Source organism: Nicotiana tabacum, chromosome 20, assembly GCF_000715075.1.
Source record: "Nicotiana tabacum cultivar K326 chromosome 20, ASM71507v2, whole genome shotgun sequence".
NCBI classification, from domain to species: domain Eukaryota; kingdom Viridiplantae; phylum Streptophyta; class Magnoliopsida; order Solanales; family Solanaceae; genus Nicotiana; species Nicotiana tabacum.
In genome coordinates this window covers 154,383,168-154,405,383 of record NC_134099.1, presented here as the reverse complement: position 1 = coordinate 154,405,383, position 22,216 = coordinate 154,383,168, and the positions used below count along the sequence as shown (strand labels likewise).

The following is a 22,216-nucleotide window of genomic DNA, read 5'->3' as shown; positions in this document are numbered from 1 at the left end:
CATGCTAAAGTTTAGCAAATATAGAACAAAACTTCAGCTAAAATATGCTGAAATTCAGCAAATAGAGAACAAAACTTCAGCTACTAGAATGCATAAGTTCAGCAATTACAAACAAACACTGAAACAAATAGAGAACAAAACTTCAGCTACTATACTTAAGTTCAGCAATTACAAACAAAAATTTCAGCACACTTGGTTCAACAATTTTTGCTACTTCACACCCGTCTACTAGAATGTTGAAATTTGCGTGATTGTCTTTGCTACTTCAGGCATGTATGCTGAAATTACACGAAAAAATGGGTAGGCTTGCAATTTTTTTTGCAAAACGGGTAACAAGTTAAAACGTGACCCAAAAACGGGTATAGATGCAAATGCTGCCCCCCTCTCTTCAATTAGGGATGGGCATTGATCGGTTCGGTTCGGTTATGAATATTATCGGTTTAGCATATCGATTATTGGTTTACAAATTTGATAAACCGATAATCGAACCAATAAGATATCGGTTATTGGTTAATCGGTTATCGATCATTATCGGTTCGGCTATCGGTTTACCCGATAAGATAACTCAATCAAGAGTTAAGCAAAAAAGAAAAAACAATTCACCGGAGTTAAGCAAAAAAGAGAAGAATTCACATATAGCATACTAAAGACTTACGCTAGGAGTAACTAGTAAGGTCTACGAAGAATGAAGATGAAGCAACTGAAGAGTGGGTTGAGAAAGAATAGGAGAGAATGAACTGAAGCCCTAGCATTTGTATATACTTAAGGATAAAGTCGTAATTTTATTAATTCTTATTGGGTTATCGGTTAACCCATTAACAAAATTGACAAACGAGGTCGGAATCGATAACCCAATAATAAAAAAATTCTAAACCATTACCGAACCGTTAACCCAAAAATTAACGGTTCGAGTTATCGGTTTTACCCGATATATGCCCAGCCCTATCTTCAATGGAAATTTTTCGTATTTTAACTAAAATTATTTTTGTTCTAATTTTATTTTTGCATTAGAACATAATTAATTCTAATTAATTATAAACATGGGCTAATAGCTTAGTTTCTAAAACTAACTTATACTTTCGGTAAAAATCAGTTTGTGTTTGACTACTTTATTTTATTTAAGCAAGTGCTTCTAATTATATTTTTCTTTCAAAAAATATTTTTGAGGAAAAAATTTACTTTTGGCCAAAAAAAGCTTAACCAACAGGCTAGACCCAAAAATTGTTCATCCTGTCCAAGTTAACAGTAATGTCAATTAAACATTTGGCTAAATTGAGCGTGTTAAAGGTAAGATGGCTGGTTTAAAGAATTCGCCACTTTTATGATCTTTTATTAGAAGCCTAGAAGGTGATCATTTTATCTTTCAAATTAGCTCAAAGATCGAAGGTTGACACCTCGTCTAAAGTTCAAAGCTAAAAATAAATTAACTCGTCTAATTTTGAAAAAGTAACCAGCTCCTAAATATGTTTCGGTCCAAAATGGGGACGAACAGATAGTCTAACTCATAATTTTGTTTAACATTAAAATCTCAACCTTTACGATGGAGTTGCAAAAACACGAAATATAATTACGACAACCTGTTGAAAGATGGTATGTTTGACGTAAACACTTGAAACAAGAATCCTAAATCTTAGGATGACTCATCCTTTAATTCCAGTGTCTAACAGACACCTCCTGCAATCCCATTGACTTCGACCAAAAACTGAGTTTGGTCATTATATTTGATTTGACTTCACACTTCTTATTGCTCAATACAAAAGAAGATACGTGTCCCTTATCCAAAAGAGAAGCATTAACCGGCAATTTCTTCATGTAAACAAGGAAACATAATTCCAACAAGGCTTTTTAATTTTATCAATTAGGAAATAGCTGCCAATTCGAAAGGACCAACTCAATGTAAAATTTGGACTAGGTGATGCATCGAATGGAAGATATGCCACAACACATCTCTAGAAAGGCAAAACATCTCTAGAAAGGTACTGAAAGGGCAAAACTGACATACTGAGAAAGACGAAAAAAGTTCAGAAAGGCAAAACATCCACAAAATTGATGGAAAAGTACCCTAAATTTGTATAGGTCCAAACTGAAACAATAAGTTTGAGCTAACTCATGTACTCATAAAATTGCCTGAATTCATCTCTTAAAGAGATGCAGCAATTCTTCCAGCAACTTGGTCAAGATCACGCTGGCCATTGGATGTGATTCTCCTTCCACTAGATAAAGAACGAAAATATAATCAGACAGACAATAATAAGCAGCATCGGAAAAAAATCATCTCAAATGAGTGAAGGATTTGCATTTTTAATGCAGCTGATATGTTGAGTTGTGCTCATCCACTAGCAATTAGGATGTCTCCTTGAGAGCAAAGTGAAGCACTTTATCTTGATTTTCAATTGAGCCATGTTCTTATTTTCAAGAGAAAAGTCAACTCGCCTCGTCGTTTCCTTTTACAAGGAAGCCAAAAATTTGTGGCACCCATATAAAGACAACAACAACAACAACGATTAATCATAAATATTACTAAGTGGTGACATTCAATATGTGGGACAACAAATCTCAGAAAATGGGAGAACTAGGGCTATTCTCCTGAACTATATTGTCTTTACTACCTAAAATAACTTGCCAAAGTTGAGATACCAAACAGGTTTCTAACTAATCAATGGATATAATTCCTACAACCACCATAATATAAGGAAACACATAAAATTCAGCTGCAATTAGATTTTACAAAAAGGCTACTTACCCCTTAGGATCAAAGTCAACGATGTTCATGTTCTGCAATTGCTGAAGTATGTTGCGTGCAACTGAACCACTGCTCTTACAGAAATGACGAGGGCGGCTGCCATTCCTCTGGTTACCACCATAGATTCTTCGGAATCCACCAACACCGATACCGCCCCTCAAATAAATCTTCCTTGCCATAGAAGCTGCCATACATCAAAATAATAAAGAAGAAATGTTAGAAAAAACGATAATTACTATAGATAAATTCCTTCTTCTGAGAGTGGAGATGAAACATACCAGCTCTAATGTAGTACCAATCAGGGTCATATGGAGCAAGCTCTTTGAGTTTACCAGTCTTGACGAGATCAGTCCACTCAGGAAGCTCCATCTGCATAAAGCAAAGGTAATAAGCACAGACGAGCACAATAACCATAATATTCAACTGACGCTTCAAAGAAATTGCAGCAGTAACATTGGCTGGAAGCCCAGAATCTAACTATAAAGAGTATGATATACCCTTTAAGCTAGGTCTATAAGCCAGTTGAAGCACAATGTCTACTTCACAAAAGAAATAACTTGCAGTAAAATAGTTCAGAATTTTGCTCTTAAATATAGCAAAGAATGAACTCATTCAAGATGAATAATCATTTTAACAGCTTAGAATATGCAAACCTAAAACAAAAATTATCCTCTTAGGTATCCCCTCTCTGCAGACTTAAGCATCTAGATGAAGCAGACTCACTCCATCTATGTACTATCAGAGTAAGCAAGCAGTCTAGGATTCAAGTCTCACAGACAGCAATACACCAACTGCTACACTTCAAACAAGTTTCATCAACACCAACGAATAGAATATTTCCATGTACTTGATTCAAGAAAAAGAATCAAGCCAGTGCTGCAAACCTAAAGAAGTAAACAAAAGTGTCCCCATCTCTAACAATTTTAGTTGTTATACAGTACACTCAATCCGAATAGCACTCAACAAGTTTAAACTAGTTTTTTTCTACCTCAATCTTTCAGTAACTATCTAAACAAGACAGACTAAATTAAGCACCTGTGTGCTACAAACAGCACTAAACCAAATGCAAGTTTAAGTCAGAAAATCTTTATTTAACTAAAAATGCCTTTTTCTAATACCAACAAATAGCTACAGAAAACTTTTCCGTAAGTCTGCATATCATATGAAGAAGATTGTCAAAAGTAAGTTGGTTCTTTCGTATTAGTTAGTTAATTACTGACTATCAAATGCTCAATGACGAATTACTTTTAATATGAAACCTATAGCAGTTAGGAATTTCTACAGAAAATTTTAGACACCAAAATCGAAGCTAATAAGTAGAAACAAATAAGGCGCATGGAAAACTCATGATTATACACAAATTCTACATATTCATGAGGATACTAAGCGAGCATTGCACATTACAAGAGCCATTATCAATAGCTGAACACATAAATGAATGAATCTATATACGCAAATACATATATACATTCAAAGCATATACCTTGCCGGAGCGCTTAAGGTGAGCGGCATAAGCCTTCACAAATTCGTGAGGGGAAACATCTTTCACAGTTCTCGCTGCCTCCATCTTCGCTTCTGCTGCTGTTGCGGCGCCGATGCAGATCTCTATTCACGTTGCTCCAGCGAGGGTTTTTTGTAAGAGAAAAGAAGTAAGATGGTATGCTAGGGTTTATAGCTGTTGTAATTTGTTGAATCCCGGCCTGTGAATGGGCCTATATAAGCCCATGGAGTTTGGGCTTCATTCAACAAAAGTCCAGTGTCTTCCATCTTACTGTACGCAGCAAAAATTAATAGTTTCTTGTGGTTATCAAATATGAATATTTACCCCCTATAACAAAGGTTAACACCTTATTTATTTTAAATAAATATCATTTAAAAAATTATATTCTATAGATACCTTTTAAGGTTTATAGCAAAATATTTAATTTTGGTTACCTCCTAGCCTTAAGCCACTAATTACGCTATTCAGTTACATTATTTTCTTTCTCTCTCTACTTTGATACATCTCATTCCCTTCTTTCATCCCATTAAAATTTTTGCTCTCCTCCTCCTTCTAACGGCAGCTTCTTAACTGAAAAATCCAGCGACCAGTAGCACAGCAACAACAAACCCTAACCTGAAGACCCAATCATGCCGAAGCAAATCCACAAAATCATTGGTGATTATCTCGTTGTATTCCGTCGCTGAAGACCCAATCTTACCAAGTTTATAATTTGACTTCGTCGCATATTTATCTTTCATTGATACATGGATTTTATTCCATGCGGATAACTAGACAAGAAACCAATTAAGTTTCGATTTAATATTCTGTATGTTCCGATTCAATTAGCGTTCTGCAAGATCTTTGAAGATGGAAGAACTATTTGACTACAAGGCGGAAATTAGGGTTTGTTCGTGAGAAAAGACGACGGAGTTTTGAGGCTGAGCAACTTGATTTTATATTTTCATGTATTTCATTGTATTCTGTCTTTTTTTCATTATAATTTAATGTATCTCGCTGTATTTTGTGTATTTTATTGTATTCATTGTCTTTTTTCCAGTGTTTTTTCAATGTATCCCATTGTATTCTATGTATTTATTGTATTCACTGTCTCGCTATATGCCATGAATGTATTCATATGTTTTTTAAATTAATGTAATTTATGTATTCAGATGTATTATATAATTTCTCTGAAGATTGCTATGTTTTTGGGGTATTTTTCAGTTGAGAATCTTTTTTATAACCGAAAATACAAATTTTATGTGTTATAATTGAGTTTGTTGGGTTATATTAGGAGTCTATTATGTTAATTGATATACCTTCCGTTTAATAATAGTGTAATCCCATGTTTCACGTGAATACAGTCGAATACAGTAATCTGTCCAGCTATAATCCCATGTTTCACGCGATGAATACAATCGAATACACTCGAATACAACAACTTAGTTGGACTTCCCTGATTCACGCATATTTTTGCTATTGTATTAAATACATCAAATGCATCTTATAACCACAACAAATGTATCTATAATCCGTAATATAGCAAATGGTATCTACAGATGGCTAATTACTACTAAAAGATAGTGCTTTATGAAAATTTCCCTATGATATATATATATATATATATATATATATATATATATATATATATATATATATATATATATATATATATATATATATATACATATTTTATGTGTATTAGTATTAAAAAGTAATAGTAATTGCATATGGGGAACTTGAGGCTTCTAAATAAATTGACTTAAGAATAAATCATTTCTATGGGTACTTGCTAACTCCTACCGGCACAACATAAGAATAAATCATTTAGTATTTTTTGCATACACTAAAATTTGTTCCTAAGAACTCATAATTCTCAACTAATTGACTACACCCTTAGGTGCTCCCTTTAAATAACTTATCCATTGGTGAAATGTCAAGAAATTATTTCTTTGTTCCCTTCTTTCATCCTAATTTATATGATACTCTTTTTATATATAAAAATTCTAAGAAATTAACAGAATTTCATTTCCATACAATTTCATAACTTTCAAGAATTAAAATTCATTAAACTACTTAAATTTTAAATTTTGATGCAGTGCCCTTTATCAAACTAACTTTTTAACTATTTGTTCAATATTGTCTTGCTTTCATTAATATAAGTTAGAAGTCAACCAACCTTTCAATGAAACATATATATATATATATATATATATATATATATATATATATATTTCGGTTCACTTGAAATTGTCAAAGATTTTGGAAGTTATTGCTATAAGGACATTGAATTTCGCATTTAAAGAATTGAAGTATAATAATTTTAAAGAAATGAGAGAACTGCATAATAAATAAAAAATAGATGCTACTTATCAATAATTAATCATGAAGTTATACTATCAAAAATAGCTAGAGAACCTGAGAAAGTTACCAAGGATATAAAATATTTAAATAAAAATTAGGCAAAAAAAAATCTTTTCTCATAATGAATATGGTTAAAATTCGTTGAAAACACATAAATGAGGCGATATACAAAATTTGAGAAAGATTAGAATAGATTTGACTAGCCTGGGGTTCAAATTCAATTTGAGTGATATACAATATTTACAAAATATGGGCAGAAAAAGTTTTCTTAATGGGCTAGTTAAAATTTATTTGAAACACATAGATGGGTCGATATATAAATTTGAGAAAGATTAGAAGTGATTTGAACTAGCTTGGAGTCAAAATTCATAGTTGAAATTGAGTTTAAAAATTTATGTGTCACACATGTATCTAACATATATATATATATTACATGTATTTCACACACAAATTTACATGGATACACAGAGAATACATATAGGATACACAAGTGATATATAGAAAACACGGTGTGATAATTGTTGGGTTTAAGCTTGTTATCTATATTATATTAAAAACACAAAGGCCCTTGGCGAAATGTCATTCGCCTTTTCTACCCCTTTAAACTATATTTTATATTGGACAAAGGTAATTTAATTTATTTTCCTAATATGTAGGAATAGACATTAATTATTTTTCTAATATTAGAAATAGCTATTTTAATTATTTGCCTAACATTTAATTTAGGACTTTAATTTGAAAATCATAATAGTCATTTAATTATTTATATAATATTTAGGACTTTGATTTGATAAAAAACCTTTAATTTCTTTCAATTCCCTTTCAAGAGTACTTCACTATAAACTCCATTTATAGGAGTATTTTTAGGACTACGAATATTATTTTTTGTTATAAATTTTTTCTTTACGATTTCCTATTTTTGGTTTCTTTAGTTCCTTTTTCAAGGTTATGGGTACTTTTTTTGTTATAAAATTTTACGTTTAATAGTCCTTATTTTCCTTTTCTTTGTTTATTGGAACTATACCCAATTTTACCTAACATATATCCTTTTCTTTTTTAATTACATAGGCAAATACTACTATAAATAAATAAAAAGATTGTATTCCTCATCATCATAGGTTAGCTTTCGTTATTGGATCTCTAGCTTCGTGAGTTTTCAGTTTTTTTTTTTCTTTAGAACAAATATTTTATATTTATTCGTGCTTGAATTTTTTGGCTTTCTAATTGTGATAATTATTTCTAAGTTATGTTTAACCCTCGATATATGATGAATAAGTACTTCAACTATGTTAGCATGCATGCCTCTTCTTTTAGGAATTTTATTTTTAAAATAGGTACGTTAAGTTGAATAAAGGAAGTCTTTATATTCTTATACAAGTTTTTTTGTAATTTGTTGATTCGTTTGATGGAGCGACTGATAGGGTGGTGAGTCGAGTTTACTATTGAATTAACAGTAGTTGCTTTTACTAATTATTTATTTTACGTGCTTGACATATTGTACAAATCCATTAGTTAGAAATAACTATCTTCTTTTTTTGTTAATATGACTCTTTTTATAAATAAATAAATAAAAGAATTTATAGGTTGATCACCTTCAAGTACCATTAGTACAAAAAAGGGTGACCATAATAAAATAAAATTGCTTCATCCCTTTATTTTTGGACTCGTATTTTAGACAATATTTATGGTGCTATGTTTTATCGCACTACCAACACTAGAAAGCCAACGCATGACTTACTTAATTCATTTGGTTCAATAATACTATAAAAATATTATGAGGAGAAAGTTGGAGAATAAGAGAAGAGTATCGAAAGAGGAAAACAATGAAAAGGAAATATGTTTCATTTAATTACTGTAGGGCATCACAAGATTCCTTATATGCGTTGAACCCACTGAGTCACTAAATAACATCGATCTTTATCATTTTTTGGGAGAACTTGAATTATTTCTTATTATTTAGTGTATAATTCAAATACATTTGTTAATAATATTTATATAATTTTTTTTAAAAAAATCTGTACTCGTTAACATACAAGCGCAATGTGCATCGAAAGTCCTTAGCGAATTGTCATTTGTGTTGTTTACCCTTAAACCTCACATTAGACAAAATCGTAATTTAGCTCTCTCTCTCTCTCTCTCTCTCTCTCTCTCTCTATATATATATATATATATATATATATAGAATATTAAAAGCACCGACACTTTTAGCAAAATGTCGTTCGTCTTTTCACCCTTTAAAAATATATTTCACTTTGGATATAATTATAATTTAAGTGACCTTTCTAATATTTAGAATTTCAAAATAAACTAAGTTTTGGTTATTAAATCTTTTCTTATTAAATTAGGTCCTAATATTTAAGAGTTTAAATCCAATTGAGATTTTACCTCAAATAGGTAAGGATCTCTATTGTTTAAAATATTATTCTAGAACTCTAAAAGATCCAATACACAAGGTTCCTTTACAACAAAAATTACTTTATATAATACAAATAGAATATATAAACAGAAATATAATGAGCAAATGGTTTCATTTATATATACACAATAACTTCGTTTTCGTAGCTACCTATATAAATTTGGTAATAAAGCATAAAAATTATATGCTTTATAGTATCAGGACACATAATATATTTATGACACGTGTCTTTATATTTAATATTATTATTAAATTATAGTTAATTAATACACATTTTTACTTTATTTTATCATTTAATCAAGGTAAATTATTGTAGTTCAGTCTTCGTATATTGAATGAATTTTTTTCCCAATAATTGACCTTGATTGAGAACCTATATGTGGTTGTTTTCCCCCTTATTGAGTTAGTTATATAGAATTAATATTTTTTTTATTTACAGGACTCACATTTAACCTTTATAACTCAAATATAATTTTAAATAAAATATTTATATAATTTTTTGAGAAGCTTTTACTCATTAGACAAGATACACGCGCAACGCGCGTACTATTGACTAGTAGCATAAAATAGAGTGAATGAGAAATGGAGAAAAAAATAAAATATTTGAATTTTCCTCTTTGACAAAGGGACATTGTCCCATATTGGAGGAGGGAAAGAGTCTTGATAGGTGTGTGTGTGTATATATATAATTGCTCTACTTCTAGCTCTTAAAGAGTTGAGAAGAAGGCAAGTTTCGTACTGTCGTCGTCACTCGCTCGGCTCGGATTCTCAGATTTTCCTTACGGAAATTTTGAATTCTCCTTCTTTCTTCTGCATTTGTTTTAACTGAAAGAAAGTAACGGTAAGTGTGATTTGCTACCGATCATTTATGTTCGCTGAAACACTGGGGTTTGAAATACCGCTACACCAATGTATAATCTGTTTTAACCTGGGAGAAAATAATTCATAACCTCGGGTACTGGGAGGGGATTAAGTTCCTTAAAGAAACACTGTGAATTCAGTGGGCTCGGATTAATATCTGCTTCTTCTACATTTCTGTTGTTTTTACGTTATTTTATTTTCAGAATTACTTTGCAAATACAGATCGGTAACAATAAAAGAACTTATATATATATATATATATATATATATATATATATATATATATATATATATATATATAGAGAGAGAGAGAGAGAGAGAGAGAGAGAGAGAGAGTAAAACCTGTATGGTTTTCTATTCCCGGTTTGGAGATTAAAGTCTTCGTGGTTTTCTACTCTGTTTCTATATCTTAACGTATGCTATGTTTTATTTTAATAACTGTTATTTGGAGATTAAAATCCTTGCGATTTTCTACTCCATTGGAGACTAAAATCTACGTGATTTTCTACTCTAGTTTTATTCGGTTTGAAGATATAAAACTTCACCATATATTAAACATTTGTTTCTGTCATTTTTTTTTACAGAAATGACGAATGAGGACGAAAACCAGCTTGTTCTTATGGTGACTACAATGCATCTACAAGCCGAACAACATCGGTAATAGCACCGGCACCGGCAGAAAAAGCCTGAATTTTTTTTCAGTATTTATATCAAGCGGTGGCAGCAGAAGATGTTCTTCTACCTAACGACTTTAAGTCTGCAGAAGCTCATTAAAGAAGATGTTCCTATTCCGCCTGACGAAACTCCAGAAAATAAACGCTTCCTCGTTACTGAGGCGTGGAAGCATTCTGATTTTTTGTGCAAGAATTCTATTCTTAACGGACTGAAAGACGATCTGTCTAACGTCTATAGTACTATGGAGACGTCAAAAGAACTATGGTTTGCGCTTGAAAAGAAATACAAAACTAAGGATGTCGGGTTGAAGAAATTTATTGCCGCAAAGTTTTTGGACTACAAAATAGTAGATAGCAAGTTTGTTATATCCAAGTCCAAGAATTGCACGTGATTATTCATGATCTCCTTACTGAATGTATAAGTCAAATTAATACTTTTGTTTAAAGTATTAGTTATGTTACTATTACTAATATAATTTTCATTGAAGGTCTTGTCATCAATGAAATATTCCACGTTGCAACAATGATTGAGAAGTTACCTCCTTTGTGGAAGGACTTTAAAAATTACTTGAAACACAAACGCAATGAGATATCACTCGAAGTTCTTATTGTTCGGTTGGGGATTGAAGAGAACAATAAAACTGCTGAAAAGAAGGGTCGTGGAAATTCAACAATAATGGGAGCAAACGTTATTGTTGATGCTCCACAAAATAATAAAAAGAGAAAGGAGTCTTTTGGACCAAAAAGTAACCCAAGCAAGAAACGTTCAAAGAAAGTTGCTACAACTACGAGAAAGCTAGAAAAAAATCTACAGATTATCGTGCTTCAACGAAAGACAAGAAGAATGGTCAATCAAACAAGCACAAGAATATTGATGATTTGTGTGCTATGCTTTCTGAGTGCGGACTGGGTTTTGGAGGACCCGGGATCATTTCGGCGCCTATTGTGGAAGTTAGCATTTTTGGAAGAATCTCATAAGTTTGGATTGAAGTGCATTTCACGGTTATCAATGTCCCTTTGAGATTCCGAATTTGGGAATAGCTCCGTATGGTGATTCTGGTATTGTGAGCGCGATCGGAAGTGAATTCGGAGGTCCGTAGGTCATTTTGGAGCCATTTGGCTAAAGATAGAAATTTGAAGATTTTTAAGAAGTTTGATCGGAAGTGGAATTTTTGATATCGGGGTCGGAATCCAATTCCAGAAGTTAGAATAGGTCCGTGATGTCAAATATGACTTGTGTGCAAAATTTGAGGTCAATCGGACGTGATTTGATAGGTTTCGTCATCAAATGTAGAAGTTTGAATTTCTAAAGTTCATTAAGCTTGGATTGGAGGTTGATTCATAATTTTAGCGTTGTTTGATATGATTTGAGGCCTCGAGCAAGTCCGTAATGTGATTTGGGACTGGTTGGTATGATTGGTTGGGGTCCCGGGGGCCTCGGGTGGATTCCGGGTGGTTAACGAATCGAAAATGGAATTTTAGAAAGGGTTGAAGTTGTTGGTTGCTGGTGTAACCGCACCTACAAGACTAGGGCCTTCATGCCGCAGAAGCAGAAATGGATGGCTAGGTTGGGACCGCATATGCAGTCGTTTTTTCGTAGATACGGGACCACATCTGCGGAGGAGATGACGCAGAAGCGGAATGGGCTGGGAGCCCTGGACCGCAGAAGCGGGGTTTGGTTCGCACCTGCGAGACCGCAGAAGCGGTCAAGAGACCGCAGCTACGGAAAGGGCTGAAGGCAGTGGGTTGCTTTAAAGTCGGGATTTGGCCATTTTCTTTCATCTTTCTCTTGGCTTGGGCGATTCTTGGAGGGTTTCAAGAGGGGGTTTTCATAATCAACGACAAGGTAAGCTATCCCCACCTATCTTGAGTTAAATACATTGATTATGTACGGATTTGAGCATGAATTTGGTAGAAAATTGGGGTTTTGGTGGAAAGACCTAGAAATGGTATTTTTGGATTTTGGCCACGACTTTGGGTATGAAATTTAGAGGAAATCATATATTTGAGTTCAGGAGTTCATGGGTAAACGTTATCTTCGAAAAATGTAGGAATCCGGGCACGTGGGCCCGAGGGCAATTTTGTCAACTTTTCGATCGGGGTTAGGAATTGTTATAAATTGGATTGTAATGAGTAATTGAGCGTATATTAATGGTTTTGCATAATTATTGACTAATTTTGGAGCATTATGCATCGATTCGAGTCTTCGAAAGGGCGTGGAATGCCGGTTATGGATCTTCGGAGCAAGGTGAGTCTCCTTTTTAACCTTGTAAGAGGGAATTGTCCCCATAGGTGAAATAATTGGTTATGCACTCCTATTTGTGGGGGCTACGTACATACGAGGTGACGAGAGTCCGTGCGTAGCTACTAATATGTGTAAGTCCGGGTAGTCTAGGACCCAAAAGCATGCTATACTTGGAATATGTGTAACCTTATTGACAGCCGATTGCTTAAATCCTATCGAATGGGTAAATGGATTTCTAAAAAGAATTAAACTTCATTTTTCTAAATTGTTAAGAGTGAATTGGTTTCTTTGGATAATTGTTTTCTAATGACTTCTTGATTGATCGTCTGTGCGTGTTTAAATTATGGAACATGCCGAACGCCTCAGTAGATTAAATAGATGCATCTATGGTTCGCGCCATTCGACCCTCTGGCAGTGCACAGTTTAAATATTATTGGATCGGGGCGTACGTCCTTGGCATGATTTGCGCATGCTTGCATTGCTTGCCTTGGGATTTATAGATATTGATATTTGCTCTCCCTGACTTGAGAATATGTGTATAAATGATGAAAAAGGAAATTTTAGAAATTTCACATAAAAAGAAAGAATTGTTTACATGTTTCACCCTATTAAATTACAAATCCTGTTTATATAAATCCTCGATTCATTATATTACGGACGTATCATTATTGGACCACTAGTAAATATCGAAGTCAACCTCTCGTTTCTACTTCTTCGAGATTAGACGGGATACTCATTGGGTACATGTTGTTTTCGTACTCATACTACACTTGTTGTACATTTCTGTTGCACAGGCACATGCATCACTAGTGGCCTGGCGGGCGTAGCAGCATGGTTGACACAGAGACTTAGGTGAGTTGCACTTATCGAGACGATCGTAGCCAACAGAGCCTCCTTCAGAGTATTGTACTGTATTTTCATTTCTGTCCACTTGTATTCCAGACAGTTACTGTATTTTATTTCATTCCCTAATAAATGCTCATGCACTTGTGACACCGGGTTCTGGGATATCTATGAAAGTAGTCAGTATTTTGAAATTGTCAAAGATATCATTATTTTATCCGGTAAAAATTTATTCCTTGTTGTTTAAATGTATAAAAGAAGTGAATTTAGAAATATCTAAAACGAGAACTTAATCAAGTAATTTGGTTGGCTTGCCCGACAATAGTGTCCGGCGCCATCACGACCCTTAGTGGATTTTGGGTCATGACAGAACACTTATCCCAATGAATTTTGATACCAAATCAGTCCAAATCGCCTCCAATCTTCCTCAAATTTTGTATATTGACGCATCTATACGTTTTCAGTGAATCTCAACCATACACATTAAAAAAGTCCTTTTTGCTTAAATTTTTGAAATCTTGTATATATATATATATATATATATATATATTTGTATTTCATCACCTTAGTTGCTAAAAATATAGAAGGAGATTTTTGTGTGTGTCACGACTCGGATTTCCCACTATCGGGATCGTGATAGCGCCTAACTTTTCAGAATGCTAGGCAAGCCAACCGATAAAGAATTAATACTCTAACACTATCCAAATCAGTAAATAATAATAATTAAACCAAAACAGAGTAAAGAAGTGCGGAAGTTCATAATAATCCAAGTATTAATACACGACTATCCAAAATCTGGTGTTACAATACACAAACTTCTAAGAGTCACTACAAATACTGGCTGAAAAAAAATACAAATGTTCTCGAATTAAAAGAAAATAGGAAAACTAGGATAACTGAAAGAGGACTCCAGGGTCTGCAAACGCCGGCAGATCTACCTTGGGTCTCCTGTTGGACTGAAGGCAGTAACCCAACTCTGATCAACAAGGTCCAGTACCGAAAATCTGCACAGAAAATGTAGAATGCAGTATCAGCAACCTACCACATGCACTGGTAAGTGTCGAGCCTAACTTCGGTGAAGTAGTGACGAGGCTATGACAAGACACATATATAAACTTGTGCAATTAAGCAATATACAAGCATAATAATAGATAATAGAAGTTATACACAATACTAACGGGAGGGGAACAAATATGTTGAGGGGAGTACAAGATCATGAGAATAGAACAGTAAAAAAACACACCAAAACAAGTGCACGGCATCACCCTTCGTGCTTTTACTCTCGTCCTCACCATAACAAATGAAATGAATAATGATAATGAATATAAATGGCACGACATCACCCTTCGTGCTTTACACTCTTCCTCATATGATAGTAAATATGCATGGCACGACATCATCATTCGTGCTTTACACTAATCCTCACATGATAATAAATATGCAATGGCACGGCATCACCCTTCGTGCTTTATACTCTTCCTCACCCAAATAACAAAATAATATCAACGGGGCAATAAAATTATTAATAACAAGCACCATATCAATATTTAGTTTGCCAACGTCAACCTCAACTTCGAGTCAATACTCAAGAAATATCCAATTCCAGTAAAACATGATAAGAATTGTTCAACATGAAGAATAACTAGTTTAAGCATGAACAATACGAATAAGGAATACAACAATCATAAGAATAAGACTCACTTGCATGCTATGACCCGACAACAACGTATATGTACTCGTCACCTCACCTATACGTCGGACTCAACAACCAAACACATAGGAAATAGACAAACAATGCCTAATCCTTCAAGCTAAGGTTAGCCATAATACTTACCTCACTACCGCGGCCAAACTCAAAGCTCAAACGCCGCTTTTTCTCTAGATTTCACCTCCAATCCACTTGTATCTAGTCATAATTAACTTAATAACATCAATTATCACTAAAAAAATTAATTCTAATGCATAATTATAAGTTTTCCAACATTTTGCCCAAAAAGTCAAAAATCGAACCCGGGCCCGCTTGGTCAAAACTCGAGGTTCAGACCAAAACCCATTCACCCCCCGAGCTCAAATATGTAATTAGTTTAGGAATCCGACCCCAATTAGAGGTCTTTTAATTATACAAAAATTCCTAATTCTACCCAAACCCCTAATTTCACCATGAAAACCCTAGATTTTAGGTTGAAAATTGCTGAAATATAATGGGTAATTGGAAGAAAGTAGTTTAAAATCATTTATCAACACTCTTGGGAAGAAGTTGTCTCTTGAAAATCGTCTCTGAGTCTTCTAGTTTTTGAAAATATGAGAGAATAGTCTAATCCCATTTTTGGTTCTGTTTTTAAAATACTGGACAAGCCTTACTTGTCGCATTCGTGAAGCTCTAGCCCTATTGGCCTACGCGTTTGCGAAGGCATATCCTCACAGCCTTCGCGTTCGCGGGCCAAGTGCCGCATTTGCGATGAGTTAATTTCCCCTCCCTCAGGTCCCATGCTTTGCGTTCGCGATAGACAGGTCGCGTTCACGAAGGGTAAAGCCCCCGCTGCTTCGCGTTCGCGAAGAAGAATTCCCCCCTGCCCTATTTTTACCTTTCCCGTTCGCGATACTACCTACACGAACGCGAAGAAGGGCATATCAGGACAACTGCTGCATCAAAATACCAGATTTTTCCAAGTCTAAAACATACCGTAGCCTATCCGAAACTCACGCGAGCCCTCGGGGCTCCAAACCAAACATGCACACAAGTCTTAAAACATCCTACGAAGTTGCTCGCGCGATCAAATCGCCAAAATAACACCTAAAACTACGAATTTAGCACCAAATATCATGAATTTTTTCAAGAAAGTTCAAACTTATATTTTCTCAACCAAAGGTCCGAATCACGTCAAATCAATCCCGTTTCTCACCAAATTTCATAGATGAGGTATAAATATCATAACGGACCTGTACCAGACTCCGGAGCCACAATATGAACTCGGTATCAACAAGATCAATTATTAACCAAATTCTTAAAACCTTTATTATTCCAGTTTAACAATTTTCATCAAAAATTCATTTCTCGCGTTAGGGACCTCGGAATTCGATTCAAGAGATACGCCCAGATCCCATATTTTACTACGGACCACCGGGACCGTCAGAATAGGGCCCTGGTCCGTTTACAAAAAACGTTGACCGAAGTCAAAAATTAACTTTTTAGGCCAAAAATTATTTTTCCCTTAATTTTCACATAAAAGCTTTTCAATATACACCCAGATTATGCACGCAAATCGAGAAGAGATAAAATGAGATTCTTAAGGCCTCGGAACACGGAGTCGAGTTCTAAAACAGAAGATGACCTTTAGGGTCATCACAATGTGTGATTCTTGGAGAGAAAAAATCTTATTTCTTTGGGTTTTCAATTTTTATATGTGTTTGACTAGTTTTGGTAATTCTATGATTGATTGTTAGAGGTTGGCAAGTTGGGACTTTTTTGGGATAGTTCTGTAAGATTCCCAAAGAAATGCTAAGTGACGTTTTTATGTGTGCAAATTTTGGTGGACAGAATTAATTTAAGATACATGCAAGTTGGTCCAAACATCATGTTAATTAAAACAAATATTGGATGGAACGCAATTTTTTGAAAAGAATAAGTAATTCTATTGAAATTTGGTCATTGGCATTCAAGTTTCAAAGCTGATCATGGAAAAGTGCCAAAAAGCATTCTTGATCCTATTTGGGCACTATTCCAATTTCATGATTGAAGGTGTTCCTATTATCCTATAGACTAAAGAGAAGGAGAAGGATATAAATAGCCAATTGAATTTATATTTATAGTATTTTATAAGTAAATGGCTGATATTGATAGCATTTTATGAGGGAGAAGCATTTTGCTTTGGAAGGCAAAATCAAATAGTTTTCTCTAAGCAAAGAAAAAGGAGAATTGAAGACCTCTGAATTCGGTTAAAACTTAGTGGGCTTTTGCTCATAAGAATTGCAAAATTTCGAAAGAAAAGTGATAGTGAAAATGATATTTGAAAATTAGAGTTGTGTTTGGACATGAATACAATTTGTAGCTATTTTTCAATTTTTGCGAGTGATTTGAAATGAAAATTTTAAAAAATAGCTTTTTAAAGTTTTTTAAATTTTCAAAATTCAATTTTAAAGTGAAATTTTAAATTTTTATGGCCAAACACCGATTTTAAAAAAAATAGTAATATTTTTATGGCTAAACGGGACCTTACATCTGCAGGTAAGTATAATAAAATACTAAAAATGAAAAAGAATTTAATTTCCACCCTCCTAAAAATCATAGCTGAAATAATTTGGTGGGTGTACATTAGTTAAACTACCAGCCCTAAACATGGAGGGAAAAGTGGAAATAAACCAATTTTCACACACACCTCAACACAAAAACCTTTGTTTGTTTTTTTGGTCGATTATTATGCCTCCACCCTCATACCTCACTAAACTCCTCGTCCCTTTCCCTCGTGTGTATCGTCTCTTGCTATTTCCTTGTTAAATCTCATCAATTTCGCCGCCCATTTTTACCTACAAAACCCCCTCTTTTCACTCTCCAAATTCATATAAATCACAATTTTTTTTATTTGATTCATTTGTTGATTGGCAATGGCTTCTTTCACTGTTCAATGTCCTAAGATTTCTGCTATATTGAATGCTTCATCACAGCCCAACACCACTCATAATCAGCCACAAGCTTCTGTTTCCTTTCGATCTGATTTGAGATCCACCCCTACATTGTTCCCTAGACTCCAGGTTATTTTCTTTCTTTTTGCTGCTCAAAGATTGAATTTTTAAATGATTTGTGTTGAATGCATTTTGATTTTGAATGTGGGTTTTGTTTCAGGGGTCTACTCGACTCCAATCTGAAGTGTTTAAGGTGTGTGCCCAGCTGAATGAGGTAATTTACTTCTCTCTTCTTTTAAATACAGTGTGGGGGGAGAATGGCCTATACCCTATACCTTGTTCTACGGGATAAATTCACTTAATTTTTGTTATATTGCACCAAAATCACTAATCTATTTTTCGTAACAAAAAAATTACTCGATTTTGCTTAAGTATTACAAAAAGTCTAATATAATTTTTATTAGTAAGAAAAAATTCACTCAATTTTGCTCAAGTATAGCAAAAGTCACTAAACAATTTTTTTTCCTTTCAAAAAGGTTATTCAACTTTGTCCAAGTATCATATAAAATGTCTCCTTTATTTCCTCCTAATGACTTTCTAAGATACTTAAGCAAAATTGAGTGATTTTTTGGTTATAAAAAATAATTATAGCTATTTTCGTGATACTTTGGTAAAGTTGAGTGATTTTTTTGTTACGAAATAATTTAATGACTTTAGTGCAGTAAAGGGAAAGTTTAGTAATCATTCATGAATTAGTCTCTTGCTCTACTACTGCGCCAAGGCTTGCCATAGATGATAGTTTACGTTTGCCTGTTAAAATCTTGAACTTCAACAAAGAGGAAATGTTGGTCTGAATAAATTTATTTTGATTGTGCAATTTTAAGGTTGTTATCCTTGAGAAGTCTACCAATTCAAAACCAGTTTCTGAAAAAAATGAAGAGGAAGTTCCAAAACCTGAGCCCTCAACTGCAGATGCTTCATCCATTCAAGAATTCATGTCTCAAGCTGCCCATCTCGTTAAGTGCGTTGAACTCTTGTCATGAATATTGTTCATTTGTTTTTTGTGTATGTGGTAGAATTCATTTTTTTCCATTTATTTGTATTCTTGTGTTTAGGCTTGTGGATTCGAGGGACATCGTGGAGCTGCAGCTAAAGCAGAATGACTGTGAAATCGTCATAAGGAAGAAGGAAGCAATGCCCCAACCACCCATTGCAGCGGCTCCCTATGTTATGGCGCCCCCTTCTTTTTCACATGCACCACAATTGCCTCCTGTGAGTGCCCCTGCCCCTGCCGCTGCATCTCCAGCATCTTCTGCACCTGCACCTTCAAAGCCTAAGTCATCGCATCCTCCACTCAAATGTCCCATGGCTGGGACATTTTATCGTTCTCCAGGTCCAGGGGCCCCACCTTTTGTAAAGGTAAATACACACAATGCTTTCACCTATCTCTAATGGTCACGATGAAGTATGCTATATGTATCTTCGTGGCGTGGTTAATGAATTAGCAAGTAGATAAAAGGACTAACAACTCCAAAGCTAGTAAAATTGCGATGTCTTCTTAAAGTTTGGGTCATAGTAGATTTGTCAAATCAGGATCCTTGTACCTTCTTTGTGTGGATAGATGTTGCACATTTTGGCGCTCAGAAACTGGGAGAAAATTGAAACTTAAATGGATCCTACTGATTGACTCTTACTCGATGTCTTATTTCTTTTCGGGTAAATTGAATGTAAATGGTCTACTTTCAGTAATATTACCCCTTTTCTGTCCCTTATTACAATCTCAGCAGCAGGGGGGGAGGGGTGTGTGTGTGTGTGTGTGTGTGTTGGTTCCTGGTACATGTGTAGTGTTCCATTATTGATAGGCAATAGAACCTCCTTGAAATTGTCAGGAAAGACAAATGAAATGAGGAAATTAGAAGAAAAGTCTATTTGTTTTCCCTTAAATATTGTTTTCCCTGAATTACAATTTTACTTGTTTGAATATGTCACAAAACCAGGCAACCAACCAATTAAGGGGAAATTCATGCTAATATCTCTCATACTTTTGTGGTAGCCTGCTCATTTACCTTTTTACTTTCTATGTTCTTGCCTTCTTGGTCATGCAGTTGTCTCATAAACCTGACTAAACTGATAATTCCCCAGGTAGGAGACAAGGTCCAGAAGGGACAAGTAATTTGTATCATTGAGGCGATGAAATTGATGAATGAGATTGAGGTTAGTTCAGGCTCAATATTCAACCTTAATACTTTCCATGTAATATTGTTTTTTAAAGGTGCCCTTAAAATATATCAGTATTTTGCATTTTGATGTTTACCTGTAAAAGGCCCATAATTATAAGTTGTCGAATTTTAATGTCTGGAATTTAAAGTAAAATTGAATTGTCTTATGAAATTCTTATGAGTTATGTGCAGTGAAGTTGCTTGGGCCGCTCTTTTGTAACTGAGACTATCACAATACATACGAGATTTTTAAATTCCTTTTCCATGCCTTCCTCTCATCATATCTTCTGAATTCCTTTATTAGGCTGATCAATCTGGAACTGTAGTGGAGGTAGTAGCAGAGGACGGTAAGCCTGTTAGTGTGGACACGGTACGTATAGCTCTCTCTCTCTCTCTCTCTCTCTCGGTTTGTATACATATAATTAGCTTAGAACTTGGCATAGCCGTAGATATTGTATCTGATTTCCTATCTTTTCTTGCAGCCGCTGTTCATCATTGAACCATGAGGAAGAGGGTGCAGCCTTGTTATCTGCTGTTAACATAGGTGGAGTCAAATATTGAGATATTTAAGTGTAGTTCAGCTGTACCGTCATATTTATAGATTGTATTTGGAGTTCAACTTGTTCTGCTCAACTTAATTATAATATCCTTATCCAAGTTATTTCAAAGATGTTGCCCGTGTGGACTCTGTTTCTGCTTAAGATTTTAGATGACCATGTACAGGAGAGAGTTTTATTTATAAGTTGATGCAACTGAAAGCAATTCTCTTGTTTAGTGTAAATGTGTTATGATCATAACAATTTGTCTGAGTTTTATTTTGTTTCCGTTTGTTGGTTTGAGATCCCCTAATGCTTAAGAGATGATAGTAAAATGAGGTGTGAAAGCTAGTCCTCTTTGCTGCTCTCACGGGGAAGATATGGTTGTTGATGTTTTACCTCACTTTTGAGTTTTTAACACACGTTTCTATCATGCCCATTAATTTTTTCTTTAAGGGTGTATATGATACGACGGAAGTTATTTTTCATAAAAATTATATATCATTCCGAGAAAATATTTTTTGATGTTTGGTTGGGGAATGAAAATATTATATAATATACTCTCTCCGGTCCATAATAAGTGACTTTGGCCTTTGACACACCCTTTAAGAAAATATTAACTCATAGACAAAGAAAGGTATTTTGATTAAATTACCCTTAATTAAAATCTGCATATTGTTAACTTCACACATTGAGATATGTACATAAGGGCAAATTTTGGATAAATAAAGTTATTTCTTCTTGATTACCCCCTCCGGTCCACAATAAGTGACCAATTTGCTTTTTTATTTTGGTCCAAAATAAGTGTCCATTTATATAATCAAGAAAAAAAATCAATTTATTTTTCCAAAATTACTCTTATGTACATATCCCTAAAAAGTCATTTAGAGAAGAGAAGCAAGTGCTACTATAACTATGGTGCAACATTTAATGAAGGGTAGTTTAGTCACACCAACTATTTTTGTCTAGAATTTAATATTTCCTTAATGAGTGTGCCCAAAGCAAATTGGTCACTTATTATGGACCGGAGGGAGCATGTAGAAAGATACTTATTTTGGACTAAAATAAAAAGACCAAAAAGCCACTTATTATACGGGAGATAATATAAGTAAATTGGCATTATTTTGATGAAACTCTTGATTATTGAAGAGTAATAATTATGTCTAAGTGTTAGTTGAAATATGAAGTTAAAAGTTAAAAATGACTCCACCCAAA

General features: G+C 34.1%; 2 protein-coding genes across 2 annotated transcripts; one reads left to right on the top strand and one right to left on the bottom strand.

The window, feature by feature from the left end:
* Positions 1-1,892: 1,892 nt before the first annotated feature.
* Positions 1,893-4,404, bottom strand: LOC107824112 (small ribosomal subunit protein eS19x-like). The gene is made up of 4 exons (XM_016650844.2): positions 4,227-4,404; positions 3,022-3,112; positions 2,744-2,927; positions 1,893-2,213 (listed from the first exon to the last, which is right to left on the bottom strand). The coding sequence occupies exons 1-4, from the start codon at positions 4,308-4,310 to the stop codon at positions 2,141-2,143; spliced, it is 432 nt and encodes a 143-aa protein (XP_016506330.1). The 5' UTR covers positions 4,311-4,404; the 3' UTR covers positions 1,893-2,140.
* Positions 4,405-17,981: 13,577 nt separating this feature from the next.
* On the top strand, positions 17,982-21,258 carry LOC107824113 (biotin carboxyl carrier protein of acetyl-CoA carboxylase 2, chloroplastic). Its single transcript, XM_016650846.2, has 7 exons — positions 17,982-18,375; positions 18,467-18,520; positions 19,131-19,267; positions 19,362-19,665; positions 20,389-20,460; positions 20,770-20,835; positions 20,948-21,258. The coding sequence occupies exons 1-7, from the start codon at positions 18,229-18,231 to the stop codon at positions 20,969-20,971; spliced, it is 804 nt and encodes a 267-aa protein (XP_016506332.1). The 5' UTR covers positions 17,982-18,228; the 3' UTR covers positions 20,972-21,258.
* The last annotated feature ends 958 nt before the right edge of the window (positions 21,259-22,216 follow it).